This window comes from Leptodactylus fuscus, chromosome 4, assembly GCF_031893055.1.
Source record: "Leptodactylus fuscus isolate aLepFus1 chromosome 4, aLepFus1.hap2, whole genome shotgun sequence".
NCBI lineage: Eukaryota > Metazoa > Chordata > Amphibia > Anura > Leptodactylidae > Leptodactylus > Leptodactylus fuscus.
In genome coordinates, this window is record NC_134268.1 from 207017597 (window position 1) to 207044710 (window position 27114).

General features: G+C 46.5%; 1 protein-coding gene across 1 annotated transcript; it reads left to right on the top strand.

The window, feature by feature from the left end:
• The first annotated feature begins 202 nt into the window (after positions 1-202).
• Positions 203-27052, top strand: NSUN6 (NOP2/Sun RNA methyltransferase 6). Its single transcript, XM_075269867.1, has 12 exons — positions 203-410; positions 8087-8197; positions 9365-9520; positions 14335-14414; positions 14825-14934; positions 16121-16274; positions 17969-18050; positions 18512-18631; positions 21516-21660; positions 22159-22310; positions 23045-23170; positions 26839-27052. The coding sequence occupies exons 2-12, from the start codon at positions 8123-8125 to the stop codon at positions 27040-27042; spliced, it is 1404 nt and encodes a 467-aa protein (XP_075125968.1). The 5' UTR covers positions 203-410; positions 8087-8122; the 3' UTR covers positions 27043-27052.
• Positions 27053-27114: the final 62 nt, after the last annotated feature.

Here is a 27114-nt window from a genome sequence, read left to right on the forward strand (position 1 = left end):
ACTACCGCTCTATCCTTATTTCTCATTCAGTAGGAACTACAACTCCCAGCGTGCCATTGTACTCGAGTACGATTTGCCCACATCAAAAATGGCGGCCTCACCTAGAATCTGAACACTAGAGGGAAAAGAAGGAACTTCATTTGTATATATTAGTGGTAGCTTCTTATTACTGTAACCGGCTTGTGTCTATTCGCTACTCTCTTCTGGCTGCAACATTCCCCCTATGACTGTGCAAGCAATATTGGTCTTCACAAACATGGCCGCCACCGCATTATTATCATGTTTCTTGCAATGAAGACACTTCTTTTACACTAATAGGCACGTGTGCTTTATACAGCCAGCTGAGGACTGCAGGACGCAGGAGAAGGGTCTGACACTGGGGTTTGGCCCATCCCGGCTTCTGTACTCAGGTAATCGCTATAGTGTGGAGTTGGAAGGATGACTGCAGACCCAGATGGTTCTAGGTGTCACTCACTCCTGTGGCTGCCTCTCTTCAAGCAGGCTGTTATATATAATCTGACATACCAGGCTGGGACTGCTGCTATTCCCAGTCTCCAGGGTAGTGCTGGCATATCAGAGCTATCAGTTATTGCCCTGGTAGGCTAGGGGGCAACCAATAGGTTCTCCATTACAGCTACTACATTGTAGAAGCCCCCCACAGCCTCTCCTACCTACACCTGCTGTCCCTCTCCCTGCTCCTCCTTACCTCTGGTGACATATCTCCTAACCCTGGACCTCCACAGCAAATCTCCACTGTCAGCCATTTCCCCACAACTGGCGCTAGAGCACGGAACCCCCGAAATCTCAAACCAATCTCACTCCTACCCCTCCCCCTGCCCTTCCCGATGCACTGTGGAATGCCCGCTCCGTATGTAATAAACTTACCTACATCCACGACCTTTTCATTCTCAATGATTTTACATTTCTTGGTCTCACTGAAACATGGCTGACCCCCTCAGACACAGCCTCCCCCGCTGCACTCGCCTATGGAGGTCTGCAATTCTCACATACTCCCCGCCCCAACAACAAACCTGGCGGAGGCGTAGGCGTCCTCCTGTCAGATAAGTGTTCATTTGTCCCTATCCAGGCGCTACCTGCCCTTAGCCCCCCCTCCTTTGAAGTCCATTCTGTTCGTATCTACTCACCCGCCAACCTCCAACTGGCCGTCATATACCAACCGCCAGGACCTACCGCTGCCTTTATCGACCACTTCACCACCTGGCTCACACACTTCCTATCTACAGACACCCCCACCATCATCATGGGGGATTTCAACATCCCCATTAACACAGACCACCCTTCCGCCTCCAGTCTCTTGTCCCTCAGCACCTCCTTTGGTCTCTCCCTCTGGTCCTCTTCTGCCACCCACACAAAGGGAGGCACACTAGACCTAATATTCACCCGCCTCTGCTCCATATGCAACCTCTCTAACTCTCCATCCACGTTCTCTGCCCTCTCTTCTCCAACGGACCCCCCACTCTCTAAACCACCACGCCCCCGCAGGAACCTCAACCGCCTTGACACCTGCACCCTCTCAGACTCTCTCCTACCACTCGCTGACATATCCTCAATCCAGGACACAGATGCCGCTGCTGCCTTCTATAATACCACCATTACCTCAGCCCTTGATTCTGTAGCCCCCTACACAAACTCCAGAGCCCGACCAACCAATAGACAACCCTGGCACACTGACCAGACTAAAAAACTGAGACGTGCCTCGCGGGTTGCAGAGCGCCTCTGGAAAAAAAGCCACTCCCAGGAGGACTTCCTCAGGTACAAAGAGGCAGTTCTCACATTTAAGAACGCACTCACCGCCGCCAAGCAGGTCTACTTCACCACACTCATATCCGCACTCTCTCGCAACCCCAAACAACTATTCTCCACCTTCAACTCCCTCCTCCGTCCTCCCGCCCCCCCTCCGACATCACTTATCTCAGCTGACGACTTCGCCTCTTACTTTAAAACTAAAATTGACACCATCAGAGACAGCCTCACCCTACTCCCCCGACAATCCATTCACCCAACTACTCGCTGCTCCCCATCCCTGACCTGTTTCTCCTCCATCACTGATGAAAAACTCTCCTCCCTAATCTCCAAATCCCACCTCACCTCCTGTGCGCTCGACCCGATTCAATCACATCTCATCCCCAAGCTCACTGAAGTTATCACTCCAGCCCTAATCCATCTCTTCAATCTATCCCTAACCAATGGATCCTTCCCCTCAGCCTTCAAACACGCCACTGTCACTCCTATACTTAAGAAACCGTCCCTCGACCCGTCCTCTCCTGCCAACTATCGTCCCATCTCTCTGCTCCCGTACGCCTCAAAACTTCGTGAGCAGCATGTCCACTCCGAACTCTCCTCCTATCTCTCGTCCAACCTGCACTTTGACAGACTACAGTCAGGCTTCAGACCCGGCACTCCACTGAAACTGCCCTAACAAAAGTCACCAATGACCTGCTAACCGCCAAAGCCAAGCGCCATTACTCTGTCCTCCTCCTCCTCGACCTCTCCTCTGCCTTTGACACAGTTGACCACTCCCTCCTGTTAGAAATTCTCTCATCCTTTGGTATTTCAGACCTGGCCCATTCCTGGATCTCCTCATATCTCACCGACCGCACATTCAGCGTCTCCCACTCGCACACCACCTCCTCACCTCGCCCTCTCCATAGGTGTCCCCCAAGGCTCCGTCCTAGGACCCCTCCTGTTCTCCATCTACACCCTTGGCCTGGGCCAACTCATAGAATCTCATGGCTTTCAGTACCACTGCTATGCCGATGACACCCAAATATACATCTCTGGACCGGACATTACCTCCCTGCTGGCCAGAATTCCAGATTGTTTAGCAGCTGTAGCCTCCTTCCTCTCCTCCCGCTTTCTCAAACTCAACATGGAGAAAACAGAGTTTATCATCTTCAGCCCATCCTGTATGGCCCCTCCACCTGACCCATCTATCAAAGTTAATGGAACCCCACTTACCCCTGTCCCACAGGCCCGATGCCTTGGGGTAACCCTGGACTCCGACTTATCCTTCAAACCACATATTCAAACCCTCAACACTTCTTGTCGCCTCCAGCTCAAGAACATCCACTGAATCCGCTCCTTCCTCACCCCAGAAACTACCAAGATGCTCGTCCATGCCCTCATAATCTCCCGCTTAGACTACTGCAACACCCTTCTCCATGGACTCCCAGCAAACACCCTCGCCCCTCTCCAGTCCACCTTAAACTGTGCTGCTCGCTTAATCCACCTCACACCCCGATCCTCATCAGCTGCTCCCCTCTGCCAGTCCCTCCACTGGCTACCTATAGCCCAGCAAATTGAGTTCAAGCTACTAACGCTAACATACAAAGCCATCCACAACCTGTTCCCTCCATACATCTCTGACCTAATCTCCCGCTACCTGCCCACACGTAACCTCAGATCCTCCAACGACCTCCTACTCCGCTCTGCCCTCATCCGCTCCTCACACAACCATCTCCAAGACTTCTCCCGTGCATCCCCCATACTCTGGAACTCCTTACCAAGACACACAAGACTGACCCCCACAATCACAGGCTTCAAGAAGGCCCTGAAGACTCCTCTATTCAGGAAGGCCTACAACCTCCAATAACACTATCACCGCACTGCCATCTGTACAGTCTCCCCCTCTCCTTCTGTCTCTACCCCCTTTCCCACATAGATTGTAAGCCCTCGAGGGCAGGGCCCTCTACCCCACTGTGCCAGCCGTTCACTGTTAGTATGATATGTACCTGTATATTTTGTGAATTGTATGTAACCCCCAAATGTAAAGCACCATGGAATTAATGGTGCTATATAAATAAACAATAATAATAATAATAATAGAAGCTGTAATGGGGAGGAGGGGTCTGACCTCTGGGACCCCTGGAGATACTTGACTTTTTCCCTTGCATAGTGTTGCCCCTGCAATATACTCATTTCTTAAAGGGATCCTGTCACGGGATGGTTAGAGTCCGGCAATAGGCAATGTGTAATATATATTTCATGTGGAATGTATTCTCTAACCTGTTGTAAACATCAGTGTGTAGTTGGCTGATTCGGGTCTAGTGTGTTAGCACATTGTATGCAAATCCCTCTAACTAGTGAGGACCAGTGAGGACAATGGGTGGAGATAATCTGATCAGTGTCTCCAAGAAGATGTTGGACTGTGCATTGTTCAAAAGAGACAGGGAGTCTGCTCTCCTTGGTATAGGTGAGGGGGGAAGGATCTGTGACTCAGCCCTTCCCACCCACAGATAGAGGAAGTAACAGTTTAGTATATAGATGTAGCTAGCAGTTAGTATGAGTTAGCCGGCCTGTGCACAGCTCTGTAGAGAGCCAGGATTTAGTTACAGGACCAAGGAACCAAAGCTATCATTGGATTGTGACTTCTGTGGACTTATTGTTATTACGGTTGATGTGACCGCCGCCGGCTACTAACTTTGTGGATTACAATAAATTGCTGTTGTCTCCCGACCTCTTGCGTCCGTGTTGATTCAAAAGATCTTCCGGAGGAAGACGTATACCTTTGCTCCGTGACAACTGGTTGGCAGCGGTGGGATCAACAGCGGACAGCGAGATGGACTACAGCAGCCCAGCGATTAATGGAGCCACAACCTCAGAATACAGGAACTGGACTATGGCAAGTCTACAAGTAAGGGCCCGGGAACTAAACCTGAGTTACCAGGGAAGAACGAAAGATCAACTGATCGAGGCACTGGAGGAGATGACCCTGCAAAGCGACCATGAGGAGGGCTGCCCCCAGGAGACAGTAGAGATACAGGAGTGGCAGGTACAGACCCAAAAGAGCAGATGGGTTATTTTGTATGAGGAGGAATCGGCAGTGCTGGGGCTAGAAGCAACTGCAGAGCAAAGGAGTAGAGCGTTACAGAGGGCTCAGGAAACGGAGAAGGAGGAACAGAGAATGGCGTATGAAAAGGAAAGAATGGCGCATGAAATGCGAATGGCTGAGATAACTATGAGGAATTATAATCAAACGTCGACCCCCAGCCCAACAGTGAGAGAACCACCATATGTCTCCCATAAACACTTCAAGACCTTTGATGAAGCGGCTGGGGATGTTGATGGATATTTTCAGGACTTCGAACACCAGTGCCGCCTGATGGAAGTCCCAGAGAAGGATTGGGTCCGGTATCTGGTGGGGCACCTACGAGATGGGGCTGCGGAAGCTCTCAGAGCCATGGACCCTAGTGATCAGCGGGACTATGAGGCCATTAAAAGAGCGGTGCAGAAGTATTATGCAGTCACTCCAGAGTCCTACCGAGTTCAGTTCCGCTCTTTGTCTTACAATGGGGGAAGCTCCTTCCACATGTTCGCCCACAAGTTGAAGCAAGCATGCAAGCGCTGGCTAGAAGGAGAGGAGGCTGTCACAGTCGATAAGATCCTCCAAGTCATACTTAAGGAACAGTTCTTTTCCCAGTGCCCCGCTGAGATCCGTGAGTGGGTGCTGGAACGGAACCCAGCCACAGTTGAGCAAGCTGCTTCTCTTGCAGATGAGGGCCTGACCATCAAGCCGCAGTGGAAGAGGTTGTTTGCAGAGGAGCGGAAAACTACCACAGTCCGCCAGACACCCTTCAGCCAGCCACCCACCTTTCGTGTCCGGCCTCAGGATTACAATTCCCCCTCTACCCCTGCCCCAGCCCATTGGCCTCCAGCTATGAACAACCCTGTCCCTAGACAACGACCCACTGGAAGAATGCTAGAGCGCAGATGTTTTGGGTGCGGGCGGCCTGGACATTTGCAAGCTAGTTGCCCTGCTAACATGGGGGCACGGGCCACCGTGGCATCCCGGCCTATTCACTACCTGGGAACCACCCCTAGGACAGAAAGTTTGGCCCCATTTCCAGATGACTCCATGAATGACCCATCTGTTCCACCTCCAGGGGTCTATGGGATTCAGCCTTCCGCCACACATCCCGCAAACCTTCAGAGGAAGCACTTGCAGGAGGTCCTACTGGATGGCCGAACAGTTGTTGGATTCCGGGACTCGGGAGCTTTCCTAACGGTAGCGGACCCCCGAGTTGTGCGACCCGAGGCCCTAGAGGAGGGCCCTGGCATTTCTATCAAGTTGGCAGGGGGTACTCAAAGACGTATTCCTAAAGCTACCGTGGAACTCGACTATGGTTATGGACCAAAACGATGCACAATTGGTGTGATGAGCGGGCTGCCGGCCGATGTTCTGTTAGGCAACGATGTTGTAAATCTACAGTGCCACTTTGTGGGAGCAGTGACCCGAAGCCAAGCTCAGGGAGAAGCCAACATGGATCCACCGGATTTTCTGACAGATGCCAGCCCTTCAACCCTACAACTTTACCATTCAGCACCGCCGAGGGAACCAACACCAGAACACAGATGGGTTATCCCGGCAGGAGGACATATGAGCTATAGAGACTGATGTGCATTCCCCAATTTACCTGTGTAGGCCAATTGTGTCATGCACATGTTTTGAGAGGGGGAGGGGTTGTCACGGGATGGTTAGAGTCCGGCAATAGGCAATGTGTAATATATATTTCATGTGGAATGTATTCTCTAACCTGTTGTAAACATCAGTGTGTAGTTGGCTGATTCGGGTCTAGTGTGTTAGCACATTGTATGCAAATCCCTCTAACTAGTGAGGACCAGTGAGGACAATGGGTGGAGATAATCTGATCAGTGTCTCCAAGAAGATGTTGGACTGTGCATTGTTCAAAAGAGACGGAGTCTGCTCTCCTTGGTATAGGTGAGGGGGGAAGGATCTGTGACACAGCCCTTCCCACCCACAGATATAGGAAGTAACAGTTTAGTATATAGATGTAGCTAGCAGTTAGTATGAGTTAGCCGGCCTGTGCACAGCTCTGTAGAGAGCCAGGATTTAGTTACAGGACCAAGGAACCAAAGCTATCATTGGATTGTGACTTCTGTGGACTTATTGTTATTACGGTTGATGTGACCGCCGCCGGCTACTAACTTTGTGGATTACAATAAATTGCTGTTGTCTCCCGACCTCTTGCGTCCGTGTTGATTCAAAAGACCTTCCGGAGGAAGACGTATACCTTTGCTCCGTGACAGATCCTATCATTAAAATGACATTTTTTGTCGTTTGGTATAAATCCCAGTTTGCCTCGGCATGCAAATGAGTTCTCTCACAGCACTGGGGGCGGTCTTCAGCACTCAAACAGCACTGGGGGCGGTCCTCAGCACTCAAACAGCACTGGGGGCGGTCCTCAGCACTCAAACAGCACTGGGGGCGGTCCTCAGCACTCAAACAGCACTGGGGGCGGTCCTCAGCACTCAAACAGCACTGGGGGCATCCCAATGCTGCAATAGACATCTCCAGCACCGCCTCCATGTTCTTCTGGAATGGCCTCTCTCTGCGTCTTCTTCCGGCGCTGGGGGGGGTCAAACTTCTACGCATGTGCAGTCAGCTCTGCCATCGGGCCTCAAAGCCGACTGCACATGCCTGCGGCCATTTTTTTTTATGGCTCTGGCTCCATGGCTATCATTTATGTGTTTATTGTGCTAACATTCTAATTGTTGTATTAAAACTGAGCATAATCTTCTGCGATAGCCGTGTTATACAATATACTGGTTTGTCTGAAATTGAATAAATGTTCATACACGAGGAGAAGCGTCAACTGGTCACTTATTTCCCACGCAGAGGCCTCTAAGGGAGCCTTCACATGGAGTAAACATGCATGTATTTTTGCAAAATACACGTGTAAAAATAAGACTCCCATTGACTTCAATGACATTTTACAGGCGTATTTTTACATGTGTATTTTGCAAAAATACACGCATGTTTATTCCGTGAGAAGGCTCCCTAAAGGATAAATACAGCATTACATGGTGGCCGTTCATTGCAATGGATTATATGGACAGACTGGTTGGCTAGAAGGAACGCTTATGTTCTGGCTCATGGCAGGGTTCCCGATTCTATAACCTCCATGTAAGCAGGGATGGGCTTTATGAGAGGACCCCTTTAAGCAGCCCTCAGTCTTGTCACTATCTGGTTACATGTCCTACAGTGATCTTCCCATTGTTATAACTTGTGCTCCTTGACTAATGGCTTCCTTCTATCTCATTCCAGCCAGCTTTCAGAACTATATTACATCTCCGGAGTAAAATGTCTTTCTTCCCGAAGATACGTCTGAAGAAGGAAGTGGAGGATTATCTGCGCACGGTGTATCACAACAATGAGGTGTGCGGGTGTGAATGTAATGTGGGTATTTGTACAACATCATTACAGGGGTGGGTGCTATATATGGCATGCCTGCCTCTGGGGCTGTCCTGTATTAGAAGAACGCGGGTCCCATGAGCCCATTTCACCAGCAGTCTTGTGTCCACATTGGAGAGGTGGCCATGTTTGGATGTGGCTTCATTACAGTCTATGGGGGTCCCATTACACCCCCATAGACTGTAATGAAGCCACATCCAAACATGGTCACCTCTCCAATGTGGACACAATACTGCTGGTGAAATGGGATGGGACCCCCTATAGAGATGGGACCCCCTATATAGAACCGGTTTCCCTGACATCCCAGTTATGCTTCCAGTCCAGGCCATTCACTTCTTTTGAGTGTACACAAACCCCGTAGAGCCTTATGTGTGCGGCACCCTCACAACAGCCATAGCACAAGCAGGGCAAGAGGTTGCCGGATCCCTGTTATGGAGCTGGATTTGAGTCCTGACTCTGGGACCTGCAGTTATCCATTGATGTCAGTGATGAGAATACCCCTTTAAGATTTCTTCTGCTTTCAGTTTTAAGGGGTTCACCACTTTAGATTGATGTGTGTATATGGATAGGAGCTGTCACTTTCTATGTGGCACTCTCGACCCCCTCACCCTGTCCACCTTGGGTTGTGTGAATGGCACCCCTGTCTATAAGGAGATCATGTGACTTTCTATATATAATGCATATAGCCGCCTCCACTTGCTTGCTCTCCTTTGCAGAGCACAGTGTGTTGCTATTGAGGGGGCTGAGTGACGTATATTGGGTCCCATGGTCCTTCATCTGTCGCCTTGTTATGGACAGGAGCATCATCTGCACAGTCCAGGTATACAGCATTAAGGGGGTGTGCTGACTTTATCAATATAAAAAAAGGCACATAGGTGTCGAGCGACACGTGGTAGGTGACGTCTCCTATGCATGTACACACATTAGTGTTACACTTTGATACATGTGTACCCGGGCGCTGACCCCCAAGGTGCAGGTTATTCTGTCCTGTGCCTGTTTGTGACTGTTGTCAGTGCCCGTTTCATCCCTGCCCATATTCAGTCACTTTGTATATAATGGCGCTATATTTAATAATAATATTTGCTTTAGTTTTACGCTGTTGTTTCATCGGTCAACATCAATGTCTTACAGATTGTGGTCGCATTGGGCGCAGAAGAAGCAGAGAGAAAGTTTGTACGTCTGCAGGATCATTTGTCGCATCCTCCATCGTTCACCACCGTCCGAGTTAACACAAGACTGACCTCAGTAGAAAATGCCAAGAGGCTTCTAAGTGAAGAAATCCACAAGGTTAGACTTCTCTTCCATAGGGTTGGGATCCGTAAGGTCTGAACTCACTGACTGCCAGATATCTCATGTCTATGTGCCCGGCACGGGGGCTGCTCAGTCTGTCGGCACACTAGGGTGCTGAAGTCGGAAGACGCTTTGTCGGACATAACCGTTGAGCAGGATTTCCGCTGCGTTTTTTTTCTGCAATGTGTGGACGGGATTGGCCAGAGCGGGTTGGCCATCCACTTTGCAATGAATGAAAAATATAGCGTTTTTTTGCTGCAGCGTTTCCACAACCTGGAGCCCTGATCTTAAAGGGGTTTTCTGGACCCAAATTCAATTTTCAAGTAATAGGAGCTGCACAACAGCCCTGTCCACTGCACTCTGGTGGTTCCAGCGCCGTCTGCTCATCCACCAAAAGCTTCCAGGACCCGAGGCTGCTAGATCAGATCATGGGTCTGGTGGTTATATACTGATGACCTGTCTTGCAGATAGGTCACAGTATAAAAATTAGTTTTTTGAGGCCCATTTAAGTCTGTGTGAGTCTCGTTGTAAGACTCTCATAGACTTGCACAGGGAGCAGAAACGTCCTGTCACTGTGTGAATTGTCAGCTTAGGGCTCCTTCACATCTGCGCCAGGGAGTCCATCTGCAGGTTTCTGTTTCCTGCACGAAACTGGACAGGAGACGGAAACCTGCAGGCATTTTTCAATCTCATTCATTTGAATGGGTTTGAAAAGTGTCCACCCTTGAGCGCCGGTGAGCATTTTGTGCTCTCCGTGGCAAAACCGTTTTTTTTTTAACCGGACACAGAGTCGGACATGCAGTACTTTGTGTCCGGTTTAAAAAAACGGTTTCTCCACGGAGAGCACAAAACGCTCACCGGCGCTCATGGCCAGACCCGGTCTGACAGGTTTCCCTCTTCTGTCTGCAGAAGACGGAAACCTGATAACGGAGACCCGAATGCTGGTGTGAACCCAGCGTTAGTCTGCTGATCACATGACTTGTAAGGAAAACAGCGGCATGAAGGATCTGTGAGCCCGATGAGTTTACTCTCCCTTCTGTAAACTCTCTATGCTCCGTACTAATAGGTCGCAGAATAATATATTACACAGGGTGCTGCTTGTAAGATGGAATTCTGTCACATTTACCTTAGGAGGAATATGCAAATCTGTCTCCCAAGATATAAATAGGGAGACAGTGCCTCTGTTATGCTGCCCTCTATAGGATGATGTTCAGGGTGCTTCCTATAGAGGGCACTGTCTCCCTATTTACATCTTGGGAGACAGATCTGCACATTCCTCCCATGATCCCTTACAGTGGAGCGACTATGGCTGTATAAGTCTCCACACACCTAATAGATGGTCTCTCCTTCAGGAGTGACATTATCCCCATAATCACAAATCTACCACATTGTGCACATGCCCTGTAATGCATTTATTAAAATGTTTTATTAGGTATATATATACTTTTTCTTTTTGCCGGGTTTCGTGTTATTACGCAGGTGAGGGGTTTACTTTTAAATGGGCAGAAGAGATTAGAAATGAATGGATTGTTCTGTTCTGGTGGCCATTTTTGATATTAATGTCCATACAAGGAACAGGGCCAGCAGCAGAAGGTCCATATAGCGGTGATGCCAATGTACTGCAACTCTGCTTAGACCCAGGTCACCAGTATCCTCTGGATATCCTATGCTATCCTTTCCTGCGGGTAAATATTCTTGGTGGCATAATGCCATTGACTGTGACTGGCTGGAAGGGAAGGGCACTGCTTTCAGTAATGGGAGACTGCACCCCAATAGCCACACAGAACAGAGTATGGCCTGCTATGACTACTAGGGAGGCTATGGGTATATTGTCACTCCTTAGGGAAAGACCACCTTGTAGGTGTGTGGAGTCTTCCAAGCCATTTTTGCTCCACTGTGGGGGATTATGGGAAAAATATGCAAATATGTTTCCCAAGATGTAAATAGAAAAACACTGCCTTTGCATGCTGCCCTCTATGGGAAGCTCCCTTGAACATCATGCCCGACTTTCCCACAAGCCTTTGCTGCAATGATGCAGTATCCCATCTGTGGACAGCGCTGTTTCGATCTGATTGGAATTCCCATAGAGGGCAGTATACAGAGGCAGTGTTTCCCTATTTACATCTTGGAAACATATTTGCCTATTCTTCCCATACTAGGGAGGTGGGAGAGTACTCGGTGATAACTATAGGGGAAGGATGATGGGCGTTCTGCTTTATCTACCAGAATAATGGGGCACACTGCTTACTAGGGGAACTGGAGTAGCCCCTGTCGTGCCCGTACAGTCCTGGTGTATAATAAACCCTCCATGTGTCGCTGTGAGGCCCCCGCGCCTCTATACGGAGTGACATGGCTTTATAACATCGCCCTTTTACGTTCCGGCGTCAATTAAGAGATGACTTGGAAGTGCAAAGGATTAAGCTGCTTTGGAGCTATAAGCCGCATTGTGCGGTCACGTTCCCCACAGAATTATATTCAATTTACCAGCTTTTGTCTGTTTTCTAGGTCGCACATAGGGGTTAAACATTCAGAAAGCCAGACTAATAAAACCTGACTGCTCCAATGAATCCATCTAGTATCTGAAGTCAGCCGCCATGCCGGGCCATGCGTCTGGTTTACTCCGGCTACAAGACAACTATTGCCGGGCCATACTGCAGTCTTAATGGAATAGCATGCTATAAATGCTGTATCCATAGAGGTCCAGCTGTTCATTGCTACTCACCTGTCCTAGTCCCTGCTGTCATCTCTCCTCCTAGACCACTACACTAGGAGCGCTGAACATCCGCCACTCACTAGTGACATCTCCCACCATCATATACTGTATGTATACATCTCTTCTACTCCTTGAGCCCCAACTCTACTATACCAGTGGATAAACCCTACTACACCGCTGACCCAAACCTAACACACTACTTTCTCAATTCTACTCCTCCATTGTTTCAACTCTGTTACAACACTGGTCCAAACCTAACCTAATACAACACTGACTCAGCTCTGCTATATCAAGCAGTGCCTCTTCCGTTATATCAGTTGTTCCTTTTGCTATACCGCACATTCAATTGTGCCACATTGCACGATCATACTCCGTACTGCATGACCTACGCTGCTATACCCAATGTCATCCATGTGGCTACATCTTGCAACTCTGCTACATCAAGTTTATCTACCTTAGGGCTCGTTCACACAGGGGCAGAGGAGGCGGATTTTGGCCTCGGAATCCACGTCATAATCCGCCCCCTCACAATGGTGGTCTATGGAGACCGCTTGCACTGTTTCGGAAAAAAGAAGCGAGCTGCCCTTTCTTCAGGCAGATTCCATGGCACATTGAGCTGCAGTGTCCGTGGGGCTACTCTGTCTGCCCAGTCGTGGCAGTCGTATTTCGGTCCCGATTTTGACGCGGCTTCCCGCATCAAAATCAGGACCAAAATCCACTATTGCATCCCCGTGTGAACTAGGCCTTAGAGTGGTATACCTCCACCATCTGTCCATGTCTCTTCAGGATTCTCATTCAATGATGTGACGTATCCACCACCCCCAGTGTGAACATACCACTGGGTGACTTAAAGGGGCTCTATCAGCAAAATCATGCTGCTAGAGCCCCACATATGCGTGCATAGCCTTTAAAAAGGCTATTCAGGCACCGTAAAAGTTAAATTAAACTACCCCCCCCCCCCCCCCCCCCCCGTTTTAAAATAATAACTTAAAAAAGAATGTTCTCTACTTACGGAACGTGCACCCTGGGCGGGCATTCAGGGTGCGTCGTCTTCTTCTTCCCCGCCTCTTCTTCCTCTGACGTCTTCGGGTCCCGTCCTTCTCCGGCGCTTGCTCGCGGACACTGATAAAAAAAAAATAGCCCGGGCGCATGCGCAGTAGCACGCGGCCTCTACTACGACTACTGCGCATGCGCCCGGGTTTTGTTTTTTGTATCAGCGTCCGCGAGCAAGCGCCGGAGGAGGACGGGACCTGAAGACGTCAGAGGAAGAAGAGGCGGGGAAGAAGATGAAGACACACCCGGAATGCCCGCCCAGCGTGCACGTTCCGTAAGTAGGGAACATTCTTTTTTAAGTTATTATTTTAAAACGGGGGGGTAGTTTAATTTAACTTTTACAGTGCCTGAATAGCCTTTTTAAAGGCTATGCACGCATATGTGGGGCTCTAGCAGCATGATTTTGCTGATAGAGCCCCTTTAAAGCCCTACCTTCAGTTACAAACAAGTGTTCACAAATGAACAATACAGGTTAAAATAAGAAACTGCAGGCAGTTTCTATCTCCATATTAGCCTATGAAGAGGGGAGGTGGGAGATAAGAAAGACACTCAAAAAAATGCTACTCCTACACTCTGACATTCTTTGTTTTGTTTTGATTTTAACACTATTGGGTTGTAGATAAGAGGCTACCAGTGCACAGAATGAAGAAATAAATCAATTAACCAAACAGCTGAAGGAATTTACTCCACTCCTTCCTTCTCCATAGAGCTCTATATGTGTGACTGAATACAGAGATGAATGTAATATAAACAAGCCATCTCATGGCCATAGGCAGGAATAGTCTGAAGCCGACTCATTGAAGATAAGGAGGAGGAGAACATCTTAATAAGTGGAGAAGGAAGCCAATCTCCTTAATAAGTTATCTTACAGAGTTTCTTATAGTCACTTGTACGATTAATTTCTAATAAGTTGTTGTATACTTTAGTTTTTCCAGAGAACACATCTTCAATTTTTCACATTTATTTCTTAAAACCAAATATTGAAATTTATCAATTTTATTTTCTAATCTGGTTCTCTATTGATATTTGTGATTTTACTCTCCAGCAATTCCCCAGCGTTGACATCCCCATATATCAACATCCTCAACTCAGCGACCTCTTATTAATCCCAGTGGTCGGGCCGAGGTCAGTAAGATGTTTTATGTGTCTGTGCACTCCGATGTGTATACCGTTCAGTCTGTTATTATATATTATGCTAGGTTCACTTTAGCATCTCCTCTCCATTGGTCGGGTTCGTCAGGGACTCAAACAATGGAGAAGCTGACGAATCATGCGGAGAGAAATGTAATGCATGAACTACTTTCCTCTCCGCATGATTCGTGCAGACCTGCACGGAAAGCACACGGACCTCATTATAGGCTATGGGGTCCGTGTGCTTTCATTGCTCACTGCTTCTCAATGTGTTCAGTGTTCTGTTCTGGGGGTCCCCATGCGCACTCCTCGAATGGTGTCTAGTTTTTCGATTTTCACGATACATAATTTCAGAGTAATTTCCAAGTGTTCTCCTTAATCCTTCTTTTTGCTGTTCCCTATAGGAGAGAACTGAAGCAACATCCCATACAAGTGATAGTTGGCGCGCAGTGTGGAAGTGCCGTCCTCCGAGGAGCCCATGTCTACTCTGCTGGGATCCTATCTGCCTCAAAATGTGAGAGATGGTATCTAATAGGGTTGGGAGATTATGACCTAAATAAAAATCATGAGCCGAGCAACACGGTGGCTCAGTGGTTAGCACTGCAGCCTTGCAGCGCTGGAGTCCTGAGTTCTAATCCTGTCAAGGACAACATCAGCAAGGAGTTTGTATGTTCTCCTTCTGTTTGTGTGGATTTCCTCTCATTCTACAAAGACATACTGATAGGAAAAAAAATGTACATTGTGATCCCTATATGGGGCTCATAATCTACATTAAAAAATATATATATATATCATGAGTAATTAGGCATGTTATCTCAATTATGATCAAGCGACCACTATTTAGAGCCCGCCCCTTTTTAAAGGCCCATATAATAAGGGTGAGTGTGTGCTACGCAAACCTCACGAGATTCGCCTGGCGGTTTTGTTTGGACCAAACACATCCAAACTGGAACTGCTATTATTTTACTCTGGGGTCTCTTCACCCGGTGGTATGACGCTTGAGTCTATGTATCACAATAACATGTGACTGCTGAGGCCCAATCAGGAGGCCTGAAGAGGACTGGGAGACACACCGGAGCCCATGGAGGTAAGTAGCACTGTTTATGGTTACTTACCTCTCCTGGGCCTCCACTTATAATCAGTATAATAGCAGTTCTGATTTGGACATGTTCGGTCTGAATGAAACTGAATTGCAGGTAGAACCTCGCAAATATTGTAATAACGGAACTGAAATAACCAACGTGATAAAATCACATCAGTTTTCTGAGTTCACGATATTTTTCGATTGTCGCTGGTGATATTTTTGTCCATAAACAGTCTATTACTGCCTGTTAGTAATCGGTATAGGATATCCTGCCAACAGTCTGGCACTAAGCCCATTGTCTTAAAGGGATAGCCAAGGAGGCGTGTCTTAATAATCTTTTTGTCCTATTAATATATCTAAGGTTCCTGCTGCAGCCAGTTGTCTTACAACCAGATACAGGACATTGAGGTGGAGGAATGGGGACATGGCTGATATCCTAGGACTCTGAGCAGATTTATTTTAGATTTTTCAGTTTTTATCGTTCTGTACAAATTATCATCAAATGAAATGAGAATAAGAAAGGAAAGGTTGGGATGTTTTTATTTTTGTGCATTTTCAGTGTTTGTTGTACCTTTTAATTCTACCAATTTCTTTTATATTTCCGGGGTCGCTGCAGGGATGAAGGCAGGCGATAAGGTATCTGTTTACTCTGACATCGAGGGACAATGTAAGCGGGGCGCCACAGAATTTGACGGAACCAAAGTTTTCATTGGGAACGGAATTTCAGAACTGAGTCGCTCAGAAATCTTCTGTTCCAGCAGCCCAATAAAGTAAGTCATTAGACTGGGTAAGTTCCCAGAATCCGACACTAGGGGGCAGATAAACTAATACTGCCTAACTGTTACACAGGGTTAAGGGGATATTGTCACTCTTTAGGGAGAGACCACCATGTAGGTGTGTGGAGTCTTATTAAGCCATATGCGCTCCACTGTGAGGGATCATGGGAAGAATATGCAGATCTGTCTTCCATAATGTAAATAGGAAGACAGTGCCTCTATCATGCAGCCCACTATGGGGCGCTCCCTTTAACATCATGCACGACCTTCCCAGAGGCCTTTGCTGCAATGATGTGGCCGAGGACAGCTGTTTAGATCTATTTGGATCTCTTCAGCCTGGCGTAGAGAAGACTGACTTGGTAGAGGTGAGAGGCTTCTAGACAGGGTTAAGGGGATATCGTCACTGCATAGGGAGAGACCACCATGTAGGTGTGGGGAGTCTTATTAAGCCATATGCGCTCCACTGTGAGGGATCATGGGAAGAATATGCAAATCTGTCTTACATCAGCCCACTGAGGCACTGTCTTCCTATTTACATCATGGAAGACAGATTTGCAGATTCTTCCCATAACTGTTACACAGGTTTATAGGGTACCTAATGCTGTTTTATAATCCGGTGTACTGTTAGACTGTCCAGTCTGACTTTATACCACTTGTTACTTGGTTTAGCTTCCAATAAAAAAAAAAAAAAAATTGGCCCTTTTTTTTAACGCAAAGTGTTGCGTATTAGGCTTGCCTAGGCTTTTGGAAGGATACATGAGCTGTAAAGTAAAACATGACGTGACCCCGGCCTCGCGTGTACATTGCCTTCCAGTTTTCCATGACCTGTTGTACATTAAGCAGTATAATCCCTGAGACATATGTAAATATTACTCAGCAAACATAGTGTTTGCCTAGTCAGGCCTTGTCAGTGCTGTGTATGTATTTTCTCAGGGTGACGTGTAACATGTTATCAGACTTGTAATTGTCATCCTTTCTCCTTAACCCCTTAAAGGGGTTGTACACGACTTCGAAAACACTTCTGCTTTCTTCTTAGAAAGTGACCTGTCCGCTGGCCATGCCTGATCTCCATCCCACTACAAGGAGTGAGACTGGTCTGCATGGCCGTGTCACCCATAGACATGATGTCACTTCTTAAGAAGAACAAAGCCGCACAACCCCCCTTGGCCTATTTTAGCTTTATTTTTTGTCTTACTTGCAATTCGGGAGCCATCACTATTTTATTTTTCTGTTAACAAAGCAATATGAGGGCTTGTTTTTTTGAGGGATGAGTTGCGTTTTCCAATGGTAAGATTTCTCATGTATTAACTCTCAGTTCCACCATTGTTAGCTCTGATACTGACATGTCCAGGGCTCCAATATGGCATCCGGTCCTCTCTCTTGTGATTGGTCAATAACATGACACTTATGGGCAACACGGTGGCTCAGTGGTTAGCACTGCAGCCTTGCAGCGATGGAGTCCTGCGTTAGAATCCCGCCAGGAACAACATCTGCTGTATGTTCTCCCCGTGTTTGGAGAGGCATTTAGTATATAACACTGGGAGGGAAATGGCTGAGATTAGGAACAGGTTGTAATATCCATATTAGAGAATGAATGAAGAAATGTAGTAATAGCAGATGGGAAATGTAGTGGTCAATACACTTCTAGGACATCTGTAACCCAAGTGACCTCCGTTGTTGTTTTATAGGGGCAAAGGCATCAGAATGACAGAACCCGCCTACTTAAGTCCGTCTTTCGATAATGTCCTCCCTGGATACATATTCTTGCAGGTAATGCCTAGATCCACGCCCTGTAATATAGTGCTAGACCTATAAGCCACAGTATGTTCAGCCTCTGGGACACGTATGGCAGTCTTCATACAGGCGGCTCCTTAAAGGGGTTGTCCAGTTTCAGCAAATAAATCTTATTGTCTGTAGAATGAAAAGTTTGGAATAGACTTTCTGTATCAATTCCTTGCGGTTTTCTAGATCTCTGCTTGCTGTTATTCATTCTGGTTACATCCAGTGGATAAAAATCACACAAATTGATACAGAAGGTGTATTGGAAAATTGTAGAACCTGAAAAGGAGCCCACGGATGTGCAGACCCCCCATGGATCACCCCCCGCTGTGATGCTAGGGCTTTGTTCCGCAATCGGATATCTCCCCCTACATCGCAGCTGCTCCCCCTCCTCCCTGACTATGATTTCCTATATTACATTGAATTTTTTTTTCTTACATTTTTTTTTATAGAATTTACCATCAGCCGTCACCAGCCATGTTTTAAATCCTCAACCTGGTGAACGGGTGCTGGATATGTGCGCGGCTCCTGGAGGAAAGACCACTCACATTGCCACTCTCATGGATGGCCAGGTAAGTTATGTCCAAGTATATAGATGGAATGGACTTATCACAGTTACTGTAGGAATGAAGGGGGGCCTGATGGAGAAGGCATTATTAATGTATTGGATATTTGCTTCCACGTTTGTACGCTACTGTGCAAAAGTTTTAGGCAGGTGTGGACAAATGCTGCAATATCAGTATGTTTCCAGAAATCAAAGGGTCAACGGTTTATTTTTTGCCCGTTAACAGAATGACATGAATGAAGAAAAGAGAAATGTAAGTCCCATCAATATTTAGTGCAACCTTCGCCCTTTGGACCAGGAGTCCTGGAAGTGGTGATACGGCCCGCATATAGCAGAAAGCTCTGTATAGGAGCGTGGGCGCCATCACTGCGTCTCAATACTCATTGAAATCAGTGGGAGCTGTGCTGCAGTGACGGTGCCTGGCCGCTACACAGGGGACAGAGCTCTCTGCTGCCAGCCCTGTATTGTGTGTAGGATGGGTGCTGCACATCTGAATTGTCCTGGGGGGCCACCTTTATGGCTCCCCACCGATCAGGTATTTAAAGGGGTATTCCCATGACGCTTGTTCACTAACCTGCAGGCTGTTGTGCTCTCTTCACTTCCTGCTTTTCTTGGCACATTGGTGGGCGGGGTTTCACTTGCACAGGATTGGTTGTAAATGAATTATCACAGTGTGAAGCTGATGTAGCAGAGCTGGATTTGAGTCAGCTTGCATTACATACAGAGGTAATGGACTCCCTATCTCAGCCCTTATCAGCCAAATTCAATTGAACCGACTGATAAGAGCTCAGAAATCCCAGAGCTCTCACCTCCCCTATCTGAGAAGCTCTGCTACTTATCAGACACAAACAGCTCAGAGCTGCCCCTCCCCCTCCCCCTGAGAGCAGGCAGCTACATCACTTGACAAATGAGCAGATAATCCCAAGGGCCATAGAAACGGAGTGTAAATAATGAAGTGAATAAATTAAGATAGCGGCCAAACAAAACAGTTTTGATAAAGCAATGCATTTAGGAAAAGTCTTAAATCCACATAAACTAGCAGTATAGATAGGATCCCTGTGATGGGACAACCCCTTTAAAGGGGTTTTCCAAGCAGGAAAGCTGTGTCCACACATTGCAGTTTTGCGGCATGTTGTGGTTTCACTTACTATTCCTGTGGTTCATGTAATGGCTTTACTTGCATTTCTTGGTGGTTCTTACTGGTCCAGCCGGTCACAATTGCTGCCGCTGAAGGGGCTTCTGTGTCTTTTAACCGCTGTGGATTGGTAAAGCTGTGCACTAAGTAATTAGCGGCCATTATTTGTGGCAATTATAACCTTATGGAAAGCAGCAATTACCACGTACTGGAGAGCACAGCATGGAGGTATTGTTTGGCGGTATTAATTTCATCCATATTGTTTCCTCCGCCAGGCCTGTAATGAGTTAAGTGAACGGTATTCGGTGTCTGTGCTATGATTTCTAAAAATGCTACTTCTATACCCGTAAGACTTCCTTTAACCACTTCAGGACCGGACACAGTTTTGGAGTTTTTTGTGCATTCGGTTTTGAGGGCAATAAGATATATTTTTATTTATTTGGGCGATTCAAATAAATTTTATGGTGACACATAAGGCTTTTTTTTTCTTATTATTTTTATATTATTATTATTATTATTATTATTATTATATTATTATTATTATTACTAATAATATATATATATATATATATATATATATATATATATATATATATATATATATACACACACACCGTATATACTGAAGTATAAGCCAACCCGAATATGAGATGACCCCCCCCAAAAAAAAAAAAAAAAAAAATTACTCGAGTATAAGCCGAGGGGGGCTTTTTCAGCACAAAAACTGTGCTCAAAAATTCGGCTTTCCTCGAGTATATATATATATATATATATATATATACAGTGTGTATGTATATATATATATATATATATATATATATATATATATATATATATATGCATATATAGTAAACGGGGACATATGTGTGGTCTTTGATCCCCGAGCACAGCCACATCATTACTAAACAAGCTCATCCAATCTTCTTGGTTATCCCTTTGGGCAGTGGAAGATCCCCATCATTCAGCCTGATGTCAGTGAGCGCCGCTGAAATCCTTCCCATGCACAGTACACTTCTGTAGTCCAGGGCGTGTCTGAGTGTACTGCACATGCACCGCCTGCAAGCCCCGCCCTCTTCTCTTCTTGGCATTTGGAGGCAGCACGTGTGCAATACGCCTGGACTACAGAAGTGTACTGCGCATGCACAGGATTTTGGTGAGACTCACTGACGTCAGACTGGGTGATGTGGATCTTCCACTCCCGCAGAAGCTGAACTGGAAAATTGGATGGGTGTGTCTAGTGATGACGCTGGGTTGATGATCACGACCACAGTGCTTTTTACACGCATCTTGGGGGATCATCAACATTTCAAAGGTACGGTTGGCCTTGTATCCAGAGCCAGTACAGTATAGTATATAGCATTGATGGAAGTGATAGTCTCCCTATAATAAGGATGATATACTGTAGTAGACACCCCCATTCTTACAGCCTGTATAATAAAGCGAGCGTGTTACCTTTTTTCCATTTCCTCACACCAAATTATTACACACTAATCCCACGTATGACTACATGAAGTTATTATGGCTGGACCACTACACAGTGTACAGAGCCATGTACACTGAGAAGAGCTGATCGGTGGGGGTGCCAGGTGTCGGAATCCCTCCAATCTCAAATTAATTATCAATCCTATGTTCTTTCATTTTTGCTTTTGGGTAATCCCTTAACATTGTATTCTCTGGTTTTAAGCCCACCTTTGGGTCACATAAATATCTAGTAACTGATTTGTAACAATGGATTTTGGCTGGTTCTGTTCCTTAGGGTGAAGTCATTGCAATGGACAAAATAGCCAACAAGGTGGAGAAGATAAAGCAAAATGCGTTTGTGTTAAAGCTCAGTAACATCCAGGCATACTGTTACAATGGCACTAAGGCTGTGACACATGACAAGAGTGACAATGGCCAAGGTAAACTAGTTTGTTTTTGGGTTTTTATTTTTTTCCTTGGGGAGAGTGTACGGGAAGTGGAGGAGATGAGGGAAGAAACCCAGGTAGAGAAGGAACTCCTATTCAACTGCAGGATCAATGGCCGCCAAAGTCCTTTACTCACATCAGTACAGTTCAGTACTTCTCTATATATGTCCTGCATGATCTTGGAGTTGTTTGTGTGAGAGGCCATTCCAGAGCAGATTCTCCTCTACTTACTGTGTGCGGTTTATGGTTAGTCTACCCACCAGTTCAGACAGAACTGCAAGTTCCAGATGTAGCATACAGAAGGAGGAACTGCTATAACCTTAAGAATATAAATTAAATAATGGTCATACTCCTCATGTACACACCTATGGTAGACTATACAGAAAACTGACCTGATACGACAGCTATACCTTATAGGCAGTGGTGCATTCAATAAGTCGCCATCAGAAAGTCTGTATCCGGTTCCTTACACCTGATCTATTTGTGTTCCAGGTACAGGTCCTCCATTCCCACCGGAGTCCTTTGATCGTGTACTGTTAGATGCCCCCTGTAGTGGAATGGGACAGAGGCCTAACATGGCGTGCGCTTTATCATTGAAGGAATTAACATCTTACCAGCCTCTGCAACGTAAACTGCTCAGCACGGTCAGTCTGTATAGATGTCTCACTCTCGGCTTAGCTTGTATGGTCCGATCAAGTGAAGCCTTTCGGGAATACCAGTTTGGGCTTGCTGATTTTTTTTCTCGTTCCCGTCGGTAGATGGGCCGGTCCTCCGGCTATCCCTGTGTATTTCTGTATCTTTGGAATCTGACTTCTGAGAATCATGAATCTCTGAAGACAGTTGATTTTACCAGGACGTTGTCATTTGTTACATGGGGGATGGGGGTTGTCATCCCTTGGATCGGGGTCATCTCTTATATTGGGTGCTGATATTGGAGTGACAATAACCTCTCTTGTATTGTGGGATAATGGCATCCCTGGTATCGAGGGGGCCATGTTGTCCCTTGTATCAGTTGGGGGGGATGACATCCCTTGTATTCAGGAGGGTGCGGGGACAATGTCATTCCTTATATTGATGGTATACCAGAACAAAAAAAATTGAAAAATGAACTCTCTTACGGTATACAAGATATTGTGCATATAAGACTCACAATCTACATTCCCTATCAATATGTCTTTGGAGTGTGCGAGGAAACCCATTAAACACGGGGAGAACATATAAACTCCTTGCAGATGTTGTCCTTGGCTGGATTCGAACCCAGGACCCCAACACTGCAAGGCCACAATAATAACCACTGAGCCAGCACAAACCATTTTATAGAAATACAGAGTACAAGTGGCTTTCAGTATCTTGTTTTAAACCCTGCTTTTCTTTTCAGGCGGTGTCCTTATTAAAACCAGGCGGCACACTTGTTTACAGTACATGTACTATAACTTTAGCCGAAAATGAAGAACAAGTGGCCTGGGCCCTAAAGACATACCCCTGCCTCCAGCTTCAAGCACAGGTAACAGAACATGACGTCAGTCAGTATATTATATTTATTATTACATATCTCAGAATACAGGAAACTGCCTGAAACCACCTGAATAGATGAGAAGGGGGGGGGAAGAGTTGGGGTACCATGAGGGCTCGATCACACGGGGCAAGAGGGGGCGGATTCTGACGCCGAATCCACTTCAGAATCCACCCCTCACAATAGAGGTCTATGTAGAGCGCTAGCTTCCTTTTTTCGGTGAGGGAGCTTCCCTTTCTTCAAGCGGGTTCCCCGGCTGAGTCAGCCCCGGTGTCCGTCTCGCGGCAGCACCCTCCGGTCTAGACCCGTTCATTTGGGCCTACTCCGGAGCGTGAAGCCGCAACAGTCGTGGCAGGCACATTATGGTCCTATTCTGACGCGGCTTCCCGCATCAAAATCAGGACCAAAATACGCGGCCCCGTGCCCCGCGTGAACTAGCCCTGAGGGATCCTCAGTCTACTCTGTTGGTGAACAAGGTTCAAGGAGTACGTGTCAGTGTCTTTGCCTAGCCAAGTATGGAAGTATTTAAGGGGAGTCTGTCCCCAGACCCCAGCATATTAACCCAGCCCCACAGATAGGTTAGGGTCACCTGAATCAAACGGTGGTCGAGGGTAGTAAAATGTCAGTACCCCTGGTGGTCTAGAGTAGTAAAAAGCTTAGTGTCAGTATCCCTGGTGGTCTAGAGTAGTATAAAGCTTAGTGTCAGTACCCCTGGTGGTCTAGAGTAGTATAAAGCTTAGTGTCAGTATCCCTGGTGGTCTAGAGTAGTATAACGCTTAGTGTCAGTATCCCTGGTGGGCTAGAGTAGTATAAAGCTTAGTGTCAGTATCCCTGGTGGTCTAGAGTAGTATAAAGCTTAGTGTCAGTATCCCTGGTGGTCTAGAGTAGTAAAAAGCTTAGTGTCAGTATCCCTGGTGGTCTAGAGTAGTATAAAGCTTAGTGTCAGTATCCCTGGTGGTCTAGAGTAGTAAAAAGCTTAGTGTCAGTATCCCTGGTGGTCTAGAGTAGTATAAAGCTTAGTGTCAGTACCCCTGGTGGTCTAGAGTAGTATAAAGCTTAGTGTCAGTATCCCTGGTGGTCTAGAGTAGTATAACGCTTAGTGTCAGTATCCCTGGTGGTCTAGAGTAGTATAACGCTTAGTGTCAGTACTCCTGGTGGTCTAGAGTAGTAAAAAGCTTAGTGTCAGTACCCCTGGTGGTCTAGAGTAGTATAAAGCTTAGTGTCAGTATCCCTGGTGGTCTAGAGTAGTATAACGCTTAGTGTCAGTATCCCTGGTGGTCTAGAGTAGTATAACGCTTAGTGTCAGTATCCCTGGTGGTCTATAGTAGTATAAAGCTTAGTGTCAGTACCCCTGGTGGTCTAGAGTAGTATAAAGCTTAGTGTCAGTACCCCTGGTGGTCTAGAGTAGTATAAAGCTTAGTGTCAGTACCCCTGGTGGTCTAGAGTAGTATAAAGCTTAGTGTCAGTACCCCTGGTGGTCTAGAGTAGTATAAAGCTTAGTGTCAGTATGCCTGGTGGTCTAGAGTAGTATAAAGCTTAGTGTCAGTACCCCTGGTGGTCTAGAGTAGTATAAAGCTTAGTGTCAGTACGCCTGGTGGTCTAGAGTAGTATAAAGCTTAGTGTCAGTACCCCTGGTGGTCTAGAGTAGTATAAAGCTTAGTGTCAGTACCCCTGGTGGTCTAGAGTAGTATAAAGCTTAGTGTCAGTACTCCTGGTGGTCTAGAGTAGTATAAAGCTTAGTGTCAGTACCCCTGGTGGTCTAGAGTAGTATAAAGCTTAGTGTCAGTACCCCTGGTGGTCTAGAGTAGTATAAAGCTTAGTGTCAGTACCCCTGGTGGTCTAGAGTAGTATAAAGCTTAGTGTCAGTACCCCTGGTGGTCTAGAGTAGTATAAAGCTTAGTGTCAGTACCACTGGTGGTCTAGAGTAGTATAAAGCTTAGTGTCAGTACCCCTGGTGGTCTAGAGTAGTATAAAGCTTAGTGTCAGTATGCCTGGTGGTCTAGAGTAGTATAAAGCTTAGTGTCAGTACCACTGGTGGTCTAGAGTAGTATAAAGCTTAGTGTCAGTACCCCTGGTGGTCTAGAGTAGTATAAAGCTTAGTGTCAGTATGCCTGGTGGTCTAGAGTAGTATAAAGCTTAGTGTCAGTACCCCTGGTGGTCTAGAGTAGTATAAAGCTTAGTGTCAGTACCCCTGGTGGTCTAGAGTAGTATAAAGCTTAGTGTCAGTACCCCTGGTGGTCTAGAGTAGTATAAAGCTTAGTGTCAGTACTCCTGGTGGTCTAGAGTAGTATAAAGCTTAGTGTCAGTATCCCTGGTGGTCTAGGGTAGCGAAGAAGTTAATGTCAGTATCCCTGGTGATCTTGGATCCTAAAGTGGTTACTTTTAGGATCACTAGTGATCGAGGGCAGTGAAGAGATTCTTATGAGGATCCTGGCGATCTAAGACATTGAAGGGGTTGTTGTCAGAATCCTTGGTCATCTAGGGCAGTGAAGGGATTAATATTAGGATCCCGGATGGATAGCAGGGAATGGGTTCAAATGTCATACGTGACTAGGCCGTAACATATCAGGAGGCGGAACAACGATGTTCGTCTTCTTATTCTGTCCCTGCACTGGTCATCGAGATAAGTGCAAGGACAGGACAGAGCAGATAGAACTGTAAGGCTACACATCGTCTCTGTCCTCTTTGTGATTGGGCAGAGCGCTTATGGGGTGATGTGTCCAGTCCTTAAAGTGTAAGTTAACTTTTATTCATTTTTTTCATAGAACTGGTTAAGGTAACAAACAATATACTTCCCTAAACAAAGGTTTAACTATTACTCCTATCTTTAGTTCTTATCTGAGTAATTTCAGTTCTAGCAGTGTCAGTGTACAATGAAGTCTATGGAGACGGGAGATATATGAGGCTGTCTACAGAGTTAGGCAAGTCATTTCTGTCAGGAAAAATCTGGATAGTAATTTCTGATAACCTAGCTGTGTCTCTCTATAGTGCAGATGTCTCTCTGTTTTGAGGAACTTTCCAGCCCCCCCTGCTTTTCCATAGACTTCTATTGTACAAATTTGATCAGTCGCAAATAAGTGAAGACAGGGGCACTTTTCTTTATATAAAGTATATCACAAAGTTTGTTCTCTTCACCTGCACTATGCTGCAGTACTAAGAACGGCCACTATACAATGTGGGGTGCTATGCTTGGTAAGTAGTGGAGAGTCCACAGGAATCAATATCATGGTCCCAGATAACCCCTTTAATGTGTACATTTGACTTGGCCAAACATTTTTGACAGGTCTGTGGATATTAGTGACTGCCAAGTACATCTGTATCCGCTTATCTTACGGGGACTGGTGGAATCTAGCAGAATGAATCCAAGATTGGTCTACACCCTGCGCCAAATATGGTTTGAAGGGACCCTGTCAGAGCGATTTGGGACACTAAACCACACACAGGTCCTTTTGGGCGGGGGGTTTAGTGTCCCATATAACCCTGCCATAAAACAATATACAGGATATACATTGCGCATGAGCCAGACTTTGTGCGCATGCGCAATAAAGCCAGGAACAGGTGTGATAAGTGTCTCATAAGGACCTGTGGGTGGTTTATTGTCCCAGATCACCTTGACAGGTTCCCATTAAGTAATTGCTTGTCTTGGTGATCTCGTACAGGAGCCGCATATTGGAGGAGCGGGTATGAGAGGAGCGGGATTGTCCCCTGACCAGCTCAATCTCCTGCAGAGGTTTGACCCATCCCTCGCCGAGCTCCGTGACTTTGACATCGATGATAGGACATATGAAGAGAAAGAACTGACTCGGCAAGCAAACACGGATACAATCGGGTTCTTTATTGCTAAATTTATTAAATCTAGTTGATTTTTTTTAATGTTTGTGTGTTTGTCGCTTTGCGCCGGATGCGATGCGTTCTTCAGGTGGTGCATTGGTCGC

What these genes read in the sequence shown, in the direction of transcription:
- NSUN6 (XM_075269867.1), top strand. Translation starts at nt 8,123, where the DNA reads ATGTCTTTCTTCCCGAAGATACGTCTGAAGAAGGAAGTGGAGGATTAT. An exon ending in CGGTGTATCACAACAATGAG is followed by an intron (nt 8,198 to 9,364) that starts GTGTGCGGGTGT and finishes AATGTCTTACAG; the next exon opens with ATTGTGGTCGCATTGGGCGC. An exon ending in AACGTAAACTGCTCAGCACG is followed by an intron (nt 22,311 to 23,044) that starts GTCAGTCTGTAT and finishes TTTTCTTTTCAG; the next exon opens with GCGGTGTCCTTATTAAAACC.